At 45.0% G+C, this 11,805-nt stretch overlaps 1 protein-coding gene across 1 annotated transcript in view; it reads right to left on the bottom strand.

Annotated features, from left to right (window-relative positions):
- The window catches only part of CLS (cardiolipin synthase), a 37,162-nt gene extending 25,506 nt beyond the window's left edge, over nt 1-11,656 (bottom strand). Inside the window, exons 1-2 of the mRNA XM_077665255.1 lie at nt 10,967-11,656; nt 5,124-5,261 (exon numbers count right to left, since the gene is read on the bottom strand). Of these exons, the coding sequence (XP_077521381.1) occupies nt 5,124-5,261; nt 10,967-11,287 (459 nt within the window). The 5' untranslated portion in view covers nt 11,288-11,656. The remainder of the gene's footprint in view (nt 1-5,123; nt 5,262-10,966) is intronic.
- Nucleotides 11,657-11,805: the final 149 nt, after the last annotated feature.

An 11,805-nucleotide genomic window follows, 5' to 3' on the forward strand; every position in this document is an offset into this window, starting at 1 on the left:
ACATGCTTCCTTGTTAAAAAGCGAACCGGTTTGACAATGCTGTCTTGCTGCATACGGCACAGTTCTTTCAGGTGGGAGGAAGACACTTCGCCATCTTTTCAAAGGTCCCTGGCAAGGAATTGGGACCGCAAATTCTTGATAATGTGGCACTGGTCGAACGCGAGCAACAATTTTCGTGTTGGACACTCAGGGTGCTGTGTGCAATAACTTAAGCTTCCACCACACAGAAGTTGAAATGCAAAGGACATTAATCTTGTGATTGTCAAACACCATGCACACAATCTTAAAGCCTATTTCTTCAACTTCCTTCACCACATGCTTTATCAATGGAAAGAGCTCCTGTCCAGTGCAATTCCTTGTAAGGAAATACCCAACAAGTATTCGAACATGCACCGACAACCTTGTTAGCACAAAACACAGAAGTGAGTTGGCCAAAACAGATTCACCAGTAGCTGTTTTTTGAACGCTATTTCCCAGATCAACTTCTCCCACAAACGCATCTCTTTGCTTGTTGTACTGCAGTCTCTGTTGAATCCGCATCTTGCCCACAACTAAGGAGCACAGTTTAGCTTGTTCGGCTTTTAGGTTGCTTGGCTCTGACTGAAGCCGTTCTTTCACGAGGGTAGTGAACCCTACCTCGCCAGAATTTACTCCTAGGAATCTCTGTAGAGTAGACTGGCTTGGCAGCATCAGGATGCCTTCTTTGCGGATATGCTCATAGGCCCAGGCTGATAGATTTCTAAGAATAATGCAGCGGCACACTACTAGCTCTGACCAGCTGGGTCTGGTCTTGCCGAAATTCTTGATTATATCGACGAAAATGCTTGCACCCAAGTGCTTCTCGCTCGCCGCTTTGACAACACCAGCAAACGCAGCGATATTGCACTCCTCTTTCACTCGTCTGAGCTCCTCCTTGTACTTGTCTACAGTTCGTTTGAGTCGCTCTATTTGAGTTTTCATGTTGCGCTCTTTTTGTCGCCACTTCTGGCGTTCCATGACAGAAATCGAGCTGCGAACATCTACCCGGGTCACCTCCTCTTTCGTAGCGCAGCAGGGCTCGACGTTGGAGCTGATCATCACCACTTGCAACATCCATGTTCGAGGAGTCAAACATGGGGGACGATGCAGTCGGTAGCAGAGAGTCAGCAATGACATCATGAGGCAGACAACTTGTAGTAGCATGGACAACGGACGTGCAATGCAGAACGGCAGCCTCCCGTTTCCTGAAAACAGCATCGCTCCGGGGCTTCTTAGTAGATGGTTGCATATACTATGGATAGTCCGGAAACACGCTCGGAATCGCACCTCTTTTAAGCTTCCTAGTCTTGCATCCTTCCTTGTAGTCGTCAGGCAGGAAATGCTTGCTGCAAACGACCGAATAGCGTGACGTGGTGTTCGGCACCCAGTCCTTCCCGGATATCACTTGCAGCCACTTCACTCTCAAATCATTCTCACTAGGAATTTCATGGAATGAAACCCCTGGCACTTTCTGCTTCACATCTGATTTGCATCCCGGCACACAGCAGTATGCCATAGCTCATGGCACACGCGAAACGATGCTTAGACACAAAACAAACAAAACGCCAGCTGATATGTGTGGTCGCCACCGCCCGCACACCCGCACGTGCCTTCTCCAGGGCTGGCAGCGGCGCCTCACGGAAGAATTCGGCAGAGGGGCGTTGCCTTCAGACGACGCTTCAGCAGCCTTTTAGCAGGCACAGAAAAATAGAGGAGGCTATGACCACGCTTGCGTGTTTTTGGGCACAATTCACGGCGTGCCGGCGAATTGTGGTGCGGTTGGTTGAGCCGCAATGCAGAAGAAAGGAAGCGGCATAAGTTTCCACGAGTTTATTGCAGTCAGATAGGGGCGAAAGTGACGGGCAGGAGCCGAGAAGCGAGACAAGTTCGGCGACAGATCAGCTTCGCGGCTAATTTTTACTGCCGAGCTCGTGGGTTATTACACCGAGCTTGTTGCACCCCTTGGGCTATTACATTCCGTTTCTGCATTCAAATCTAATAAGTTGGTTCGTGTCTCTGACTTCACATCATTGCTGTTCAATCGCAAGGTGAACAGTGCAAAAATCGAGTAATGCCTGCAACTCGTTCTCATTTTGTCGTGCTCTTAGCATAAGTTTAGGAGCGATATTCCGTGTGCTTGGGATCGTAAGTTGAACACAGGGGGCCATTTTCAGATGCTTATCACCCGGACAACGTCCCGAGCATCACTACGAAGAAAAAAAAAGACAAAAAGCTGCCGCCACTCGCCTTCAGCGTTCACACTGTGCCGCACTTGAAGAAGCACCAGACTCGGGTAGTAGCAGGCACGACGGTTTTTTCTACGTTTTCATTTTCGCGAATTTCAACAAGTGTGTCATTTCAACACCGGTCTAGCAACGCTAGGATCTCGACAAATTCGTGCAGTGTTATTTCCCAAATTATCTTAATTTTCACACTGTAGGCGATCAGAACCTGGCGAACACAGCAAATTCCGCACCAAAAGCCACTCTGATTAAGCAGAATGCACACACATGAATAAATTCTAAAATAAGAAGCAAAATTTTATAGCTTAGTGGAGTGAGCGTAAATTTCGTTTGGAGCTCAAGGAAAACGTCTATGCATGCGCTCGCAGAGTTCTCAGATCGCATTTGCCTTATTCAAAGCAGCTATAGTGTTCAGTAATGTCTCCAGAGTGAAGCGGCTCAGTGCAAATAGGAAGCCCATTACAAGGTTCGTCGTGTGAGAAAGCTGATTCGCGTCATGCATCACGTCATCCTATCTTGCACTAGCAATTGGATATGCTTTATTGGCCCATAAGTTGAGAACTATGGACGATTAGTTCCTCCCCATACCTCACGCTTTCACCTGCCACAGCGCTGCGCTTTTACTTGTCGCCAACTAGGAGTGGAGGAGCACCCGATGCAGCGCTCCGCCTACTAATTCCTTCTGGCGAACAGGCTGAAAAAGTGCAGAACTACTCTCCGAGCATCAACAAAAATGTTTCTAACCACAAGCAACGCGCACGCTTTGAAACATTCACATGGACCAGTTGGTTTCGAAGGCAGCGTTGCTTGGTGCAGTGTAGGCGTGCTGCGTTTTGCCTACACCCCCGCGTCACTGCCGACCGCAGCGCCACCTTTGTTTACAAACATGACGCTTGTCTGTAGCCGTTTTTTTTTATCTTTGCTATAACCGAAAACAAATTTTACAGTCGTCTATATAAGGTGAAATGAGACACATTACTATATCAGAGTTTTTACTATAGCCGAGTTTACTACAGCAGTGTCTTTCCACCGGCCATGCATGTACATGGCTGCGCGACAGACACCACAAAACACTTGGCTGACTACACTGTTGCAAGTAGCATTCCCAATGAACAAAATGCAGTAGAAACAAAAAGTAACTCCACTCTACAACAAATGTCCTTGCCCATTCTTTTAGAAAACAGTCAAAAATAGCAATGGCACACTGTAGCTAGCCTAGCCTCAGTGTTGCATGTCTCTGACCATTGACAAAAATTACCTTCATACACACAACGATGCCCTGTACACATGTCCCTCATTGCTATATACCAGGCAGCTAAGCTCAAGCCCCAACAACCAGAGAATTGATAAGCGCCCACTAGCATGCATGAATGACCTCATTAAAGGCAAATTCTCGAAGCACAAAATTTTAGGACCTTGCAGCTCTCCACAGCTCTTAACTAACCAGGTGCTGCAATTTGAAAGCCATCCTAGGACCGACATTCTAACTTTTATCCCTGGAGGGATTCACAGCCCTCACTGACTGGTTGAAGTAGCGGAAGTGGTAGGGGGTCTCAAGTGAGCAGTTGCGTCACCTGTGCCTGTGGCATCCGTGGGTTAAAAAGCACGAATAGTGCCACAGGTTTGCAAACTGTTTTTTGAACTTAAGGTACAATAAACTGAGAAGCAAAATTTTATGCCCGAATAAAATCATCACCTCTTTGATAAAATATGTCAGGTAATACAACGTTGCTCACTGGCAAAAACAATCGAATTGGGCCATTGCTTTTGGTTGCAACTGTTACCCTTCATAACCTCTGGTCCTTAAGGGTAACGGAGCGAACTCCAAGAGAAGGCAAGCGCAGCAGGAGGAGGCAGAAAGTTAGGTGGGTGGATGAGATTTTAGGAAGTTTGCGTAGATATGGTGGCCGCAGCTGGCAAAGGACAGGGTTAACTGGAGAGACATGGGAGAGGCCTTTTCCCTACAATGGACGAAGTCAGGCTGATGACAATAATGATGATGATGTTAAGCAAGCACGGCGACATTTGAGTGGCTAAGATGCAGCATGTGGCTGTTCCAAAAATGGCACAACTCTGAGATCCTTTACACTGCGGCCAGTCTGCTGTGCCAGACATGGTGCATCAAAAAAGAGGGTCACCCAATGAATCATGTTTAGGTAGTGGTGCGCACCTCCCCAAAGCTGGTTTAATGCAGCTTTGCGGTGTAAGCGAGTGCCACACCTGCCTCCACTGCTTTCACCGACTGTTGAGCGGTCCAAGGAATCAATCCCTGATTAAATCCAGGTCAGAATATGCACCCTCCACTGAGGACTGCACCCTCACTTTGTTTATTCTGCAGTAGAGCTTCCAGAAATCCATGCTGAACTCCAAGGACAACAACAACAAAAATAAATGGCAGCCGTGCCCAACAAATGACTCAGCGAACAAGCCAACACCACAGGTAAATGCACCACAAAGCTCAGGAATGCATTTTGCAACCTGAGCACTTTTTCTTTTAATCCTAATTTTTTTTCCATCACACCATGTGAACAAGACGACTTGCACACCAAACAAAAAATTGTGCAGAAACAAGGCTAAGAAAAAAACAACAGAAACTTTTGTTCTGTGTACGAAAACTTGCATCTTGGTCCAATAGGCTCATTAATTTTTTTAACAATTTTATAAATGACTCTATTCCAAGGCCTTCAAAGACAAATCTTGACACTGGAGGCACAGAGGCTTCGAAGCTCATCCTGTTTGTCGACAAAACCTTCGGTTGTACACACAGACATTTTTCGTGTCTTGTACACAGCCGTGCAGCCATGATTCTTTATTGCAAGGCTACAAAGCATGACAAAATAAAGAAAACTTTGTGGTGCTCACCACGTCTGTGACGCCGGCAGCGGCGAACAGGACCAGGGCAGCGGTGTAACCCTCGGTGACCACCAGGTATCCCAGGATGGGACTAGAGCAGAGCCGCGCCAGTGACAGGCCATTGGGTATCGTCAGGATATTCTCACGCTGTCACCATCAACGTTTCATGCAAACAAGCAAATACACAAAAAAAGGGCAATCACTAGAATGGTCAAGCCAGAGACTGGTGCATTGATTCTGGAAGGTCCAACACATATGAAACAATTTTCCAAACTCACCCATGAAATATCTAACATAACAGTATGCTGATGTCACTGAGTAAAACTTGCTGTTGGGCAGTTAGCACACTTCTTGGGGAAAAAAAAAAAAAAGAGCGAAACACAGAACCAACACAAGAATTTCTTTCAAGTGTTGCATTTTCTTTCATGAAAGGAACGTAGACAAGTGCAGCACAGATTTGGGTGCAAGTCTGCAGGGATTGGCCCACTGCATGTGGGCAATATTGGAGTAGCTTTGGCTGTAGTTGTAAATGTGGACATTACTGGAAAAGGCTTTTATGCCGCAGAAGACATAACTCAGTTGATGACAGTGATGATGATACGCCAACCTATCTGCAGCGGTGCACTAAGAATGCACGTCAACGGTTGCAACCTGGCTCTTGCAGTATCGATTCCTAGTCCCGTCTGCAAGACTTCCACTGCAGTTCAACTAAGCTATGTACTCTGCGAAACAGCTGCACATTCCATAGATGACACTAAAGATTAAACATGCTGGGACTTCATTGCTGAAAGCGAAAACAGCAAATTTAGTTCAGTCTGCATTCTGAACACGTATTAAAACTGGCAATATTGCTTTTTGGAGTGTTTGAAGCTTAGAATTACTCTTGAATCTCTGTGCACTGTTGGCGAGCATATAGTTCATTATTACTGTTTTTCTTCAAAGTTTTTCTTTTCCATTGCCCTTGAGATGTTAAACACAGCCAAAAGATCTAACAAATCAGCATTGCAAGTTTCAGGAAGGAAATCCAACATTCTTCAAATTTTGGGCCTTCCGGCTAGCTACGACTGTTCGCACACGAGACAAATCACAAGTTTGGTAAACCTTTTGACAAATCTGATGTTGATACATCAATAATCACCATCGTCAACTAGTCTACATCTACAGCGAGACAAAGGGTCTCCCACAATGGCTATCAGGCGTGTCCCACGGCACCTGCAGCTATCGTTGACCACAAATTTCCTAATCTCACCTTCTTGCTTGGCTTTCAGCTCCCCTTGGCTGCTAAAGACATGACCATCTGTTTCACTTGCCATTTCAATATAGCAAAGGAAGAAGTCCAGTTCAGTGACATGGACTCTTAATTAGGATGGCTGAAGTGAACCACTGTATTGCATGCACCTGAGCAGGCTGGTACATATTACAAAAGTAATGTGACGTAACTGGGAAGAACATAAGAGATAACATATGCAGGCATTCACCGAGACTGTACGTGTGTGTGCTGCCTTGCATTTGTACAAGTTTTACAACCTTAACCTTGACCACACAAACCGGTTTCCTTGGGTGTAAGCGTGCGCTACAGAACAAAGATTTGCTTGAGGCAGCATTTTCAAAGTGAAGGGTTGAGAGATGGAAATATCTACACACTAACATAGGCCACGCTATTATGCAGCAAGGTACGTTCAACATCCATCATACAAAATAACACTGACACCTGCGGTTGTCATCGCAATGCTGAGTGAGAAGTGCCAGCCGTGACCCAATGGAACCTTAATAATATGCTTATATGCTCACATTATATGCTTCATAGTATGCTCACATTTCCAGGTAAATAGGCATTATGTTAAACTTGTCTTTAGGTATTTTCCAAGTTAATGCTGAGCAATCAGTCAACCTTAGTACAATGGTATACAAGATTTTTATCTTTAGCTTGTTACCAGCATGGTACATTGGTATCCATCTCTTTCCCTTTCCACTCCAAGCAATTACCTTCAGTTTTTTTTTCAATCTTATAGTAAATAGCGATAGTTTGCATTCACTGCTCATCATGAATTATCTTATTTTGATCACAGAAACCCTTTTTATTGTGCTATTTGAGTAAGCTTTCAGTTAGCAGAATGACTATGCACATTTATTTTCACACAGAAGTTTTCCTCTTAACTATGCACTTCAGCAGCGTCTACTTGGGGGCTAGTTGGTTCATGTTTCTACAAGGGGAAATCTTTTTTAGCTCGACAAGATGATGCCTATCTTGTCCCATTTATGTGTCACGCTAAAAAAGAATTTTCCCTTGGAAGTAACTATGCACTGTATAGTCAACATGTTTGTGACCTCTGTATGCCTTGTAAACAAGGAATTGAACCCTGTTATGTGACTTGTTTTACTCTTTTGTTACAGCCCCTTCCATTTTGATGGAAATAAACTGTTCTTGTTCCTTTACTAATAGAGGGGCAGACAGGTAGTGTTCATTTTCTCATTACTAAACGATAAAATGATGACCACTACCTAAGCTGGGCACTACAGTAAAGAGAAAAGATGGCGTTCATATAGCAAACTCCACAGCAAGACTTTTTTGTAGTGTTTGTCCTGTTTCCTACTGACTTCCGTGTGGTGACATGCTTGCTTGCTTTGAACGCTCAAGTTATTTCAACCTGCCAGCAATAACAAGTTCTAGTTTGGAGAAGTGACTTCAGTACTCTCTCGTTAGCTCACAATTCCCTGCAGAACAGTTTCGGAGTACTCTCTCAAGTGCCTGTTGAATATGATTGGCAAGCCCACATGTATCATGATAAACTCTGATACATTACTATACCTCTTCATAACTTCTTCTTTAGAGCTTTGTCCAATTCTTATATGGGGTGGCTGCTTTTGATGAGCCTTCCTCACTTGGCCTTATCATTAATCCTTTCTCTCTAGAGTTTCTTCACCATTATATTGTTCTCTACACTCTCTTGCCACCTCTTCCAGGGTCATCTGTTTGGCTTGCGTACCCAGATCTATATTTTTTTTGTACAGCAATAGAAAATGTCACTTGTAACTATGGGTACTTTATACATGATTAGCTTGAGGCATGTAGTATTATTCTTTGCAAATTTTAGTATTCCCTTAAAAGAAACAAAGCAAGAACAGAACCACAAAATATTAGGCTTCACGGTAAACTCTTCATCTCATTCAAGTAGGAGAAAACTTAAAAGATCATTCATACAGACAAGAATGCTTTCTAGCACAAGCAGCACAAGGTATAGAAAAAAATGTGCAGAAACATTTGAGGACAGTAATGAACTGCTGCCTTCAAAAGCAATGGCAGTTAAAATAACTATTCTTCGATGAATGTCCCCAGTGTAAGCCAAGCAGCCATCCCTGACGCGCTGACAATGGTCGGCATTGATTTAAGTGGGCCTGGTTTTCAAAAAGCACTTAATGAGCATTAACTTGACAATAAATGACAAAGGCAAGATATGAAGTAATTCACTACTAGATTAAAGGGGGATGCAACTTTCAAATCATAAAAATCGAAAAAAACTGAACCTTAGAAAAGATCCCATTTTGTATCTATAAGGTCTTTCTAATTATATTCCGAAAAATTTTCCCCAAAAACAGCCCAGAAGTGACTTTCCAAGCTGTTTTTTTTGCGACCGTAGGTAGAAAAAACATTGAAATCTCCATGAAAATGCGCTTTCTAAAAAGTGCTTTTGTCCCAACTTCTCTGCTTGTAGAAAGCATAGCATGAAAATGGCTTCATGGATTTTTATGCGGTTTGTTGTACTGTGTTCCTTGACAAATTATTTACGCAGCGACATTCCTATATTTCTGGATTACTTTCTCATTTTTTTCACTCTGTCACTGATTTGAAATCATGTTAATGAGTATATAATGCAAGCACAGATATAAGTTCAGAGTAGAAAAAAATCTCAGGTTGATAAAAATATTTGGACAGTGTCATTGCATGAACCATTACTTTGACTTAAATTTAGGACACTCTAGGCTCCTACCATGTTTTGTTGTCACGCCAGTTTAGCAAGTTTAGTTGATGGTTTATGGGGGTTTAACGTCCCAAAGCGACTCGGGCTACGTGGGACGCTGTCGTGAAGGGCTCCGAAAATTTCGACCACCTAGGGTTTTCTAATGTCCACTGACATCGCACAGCACACAGGCCTCTAGAATTTCGATGGAGGCGAAATTTGACCGCCGCAACCAGGTTCGAACCTAGGCTAAGTACAGCAATGAAGCACATAAAATTTGTTAACATCAACACTACAGTAGATAAATCAGTGAAATTTCGTATTTATTCATTTAGTACACTTCCCAATAAGCATGCCAAATTTCGTTGCTCTAAGCCAAAAAATAAAAAAAAAAACCTTCAAAAGCAGTGTCCTCCCTCAAGATGACTACACCTGATGGAAAATACTACACAATCCACAGCTGCCATGAGCAACAGTTAGCTTAGGCACACTAGTTAGAACGCAAAGGAATATTGATCCCTTAGAAGTACCACCTAATCATAAGAATTGACTGTAACAGGCAGGGCACCTCTTCAGCGGCGACAAAACACAAAAATTTTTACTGAACATGCAACCAGATAGGACAAATAAAGGTATGGCCTTTCTCAAAATTTCCTGGCCTACAGGGTTCCCACTTGAGGCTATAGCGGGACATTTACAGCATCCTTTAAGTTCCAGATCCCCATAAGCGTGAAGATTAGACATCAGTTCAGGCTTCAGGGATAGAGCTGTGAGGGTGCCTACGTACCCTGCTCCGTAGCTTGCTATGGGCACTTCTGACAAAGCTGTACAACATCTACATTTTGCCCTTTCCTTTAACATCAATTCTGTCTTCCATTTTTCCTTGACTTGCGGCTCTGACAGTAGTGCTCTGCTTACAACAGCTACGTACAGTTTCTCCTAGCCGTCGTAAATGTGCTCTCGCCCCCTACCTTGAGCAGCAATAGAGTGACACTGGCAGCCTGTAAGAAAGGAAGAAGTGCTTACACTCTGCTTTTCCGAGTTGTAAGCACAGCGAATCCCTTAGCGTCAGTGTAGATTGGATGACGCGGCCACAACAACATGCCCTACCAGCTGAATTCATCAAGTCACCATGCTCAAAAGGTTGTTGAGTGCCATTTTAGAGGAGGAAGAATGAGTTCTGCGCAGTTCTGTTTTGTATGCCACGCAACGACACCTGCGTGCCAGTGAGCAGCACATACCGCCAGCATAGTAGCGTGATGAAACTGAAAACTCCCTTTTTCAACAGCTTCCCAGGGACAATGTTGCCCTACAATGAAAGACTTGTGGGCTAGGATGAGCAAGATCTTGGGAATGTGCCATCTCAATCAAGTGATGCGAGTTCACTTTGAAGAGCGGTAACATTGATAGGATCAGGGGAAGGGAGGTTTTTTTTTTTTTGAAGTCTAGTATTTTCCAACTCGGGCCCAGCATTCTCACTGTTCCGACGATATCGAATCGTCTGGCATTCGGCTTGGTTGGCTTCCCAAGCGGTACACAGGCAGAGAACTACTTCGGCAGGCACCACTCAGCGTTATTGTATCAGCCCTTTAAATACTCTACAGGGGCGAGTTATCTCCCCTAACAGCTCACACGTCCAGAGGGTGAACCAATGTTCGAATGCGACTACAACCCGGGATGTGGACTGAAAGGAGACTGGCCGTCAGAAATAAGGAGTGAAGAACAGAACACACACCGGTGATACATGCAAGGAGGAAGACCAATCTGACGAACACTGGCACACACATACACATCGACACACACACAAACACACACGCACAGACATGTCACCGATGTCCGCACTCCAGCCGTCTGACACGAAGCAATGGGAATCAATCACACGGGCGCCATTACCAGATGCCCCATGCGTTCGGTGACGATGCGCTTGGTCTGCTGGACGTTCTCGGTCACCCTCTTGCGCGTGGCTCGCAGCGAGTCCCCGGTTTGGGCCAGTGACTCCCGAGTCCTCAGCACGCGCGTCTTGGAGCGCAGGAAGACGGGCCGCGGGGCGGTCGCCTGCTCCTCGGCGCCCCGGTCGCCGCCCGCGCCGGTCGAGATGCACGACACCCGCCACACGCACGCCGACGGTTCCAATCTCGCCGCTTCGTTGACGGGAAGGCGTCGCAGCAACGTCCGCAGAGGCAGGCTACGCGGCGACCACAGCCGAAGCGCCATACCGAAGCAGCACTCGCAACAAACAAGCAAAGGGCACAACCCTTCTATCCCCGTGGGAACGAGCAGTTGTTGACGAATGAGTCGCCGTGCTTCCTTGTCGGCGGCACGGGGGCTTGAACACCCACTCGTAGACGCTATGGAGTAGCCAGAAGCTCGACGACAACACTTATGTTGTCTACAAAGCTTTGTCTCACACTTATACGGGAAAGGCGTGCTTTCGATACCATCTAATCCTCGTAGCAGTCAACACATGCGAGGTTAACACGACAACAATGCGAGTGTGATGGCCGCCATTGCGGCATACTGGATTCGTAATCGGCTTGGCCGGGTGCCATACTTTCACTATTTTCAGTAAAAAATTTTCAAATTATAAATTTAAAAGCAAACTCAAATATTTTACCAATTGATTTTTTTATAAAACTAAACGTCTTGTTAACAATATTTTGATTGTATTTTTTTTATTTTTGAAGCAGGCAGGAAGCCGGTAGTCGAGCCGGAAGCCAGAATGCAGCTGTCGA

The sequence above is a fragment of the Amblyomma americanum genome, chromosome 5 (genome assembly GCF_052857255.1).
Source record: "Amblyomma americanum isolate KBUSLIRL-KWMA chromosome 5, ASM5285725v1, whole genome shotgun sequence".
NCBI classification, from domain to species: domain Eukaryota; kingdom Metazoa; phylum Arthropoda; class Arachnida; order Ixodida; family Ixodidae; genus Amblyomma; species Amblyomma americanum.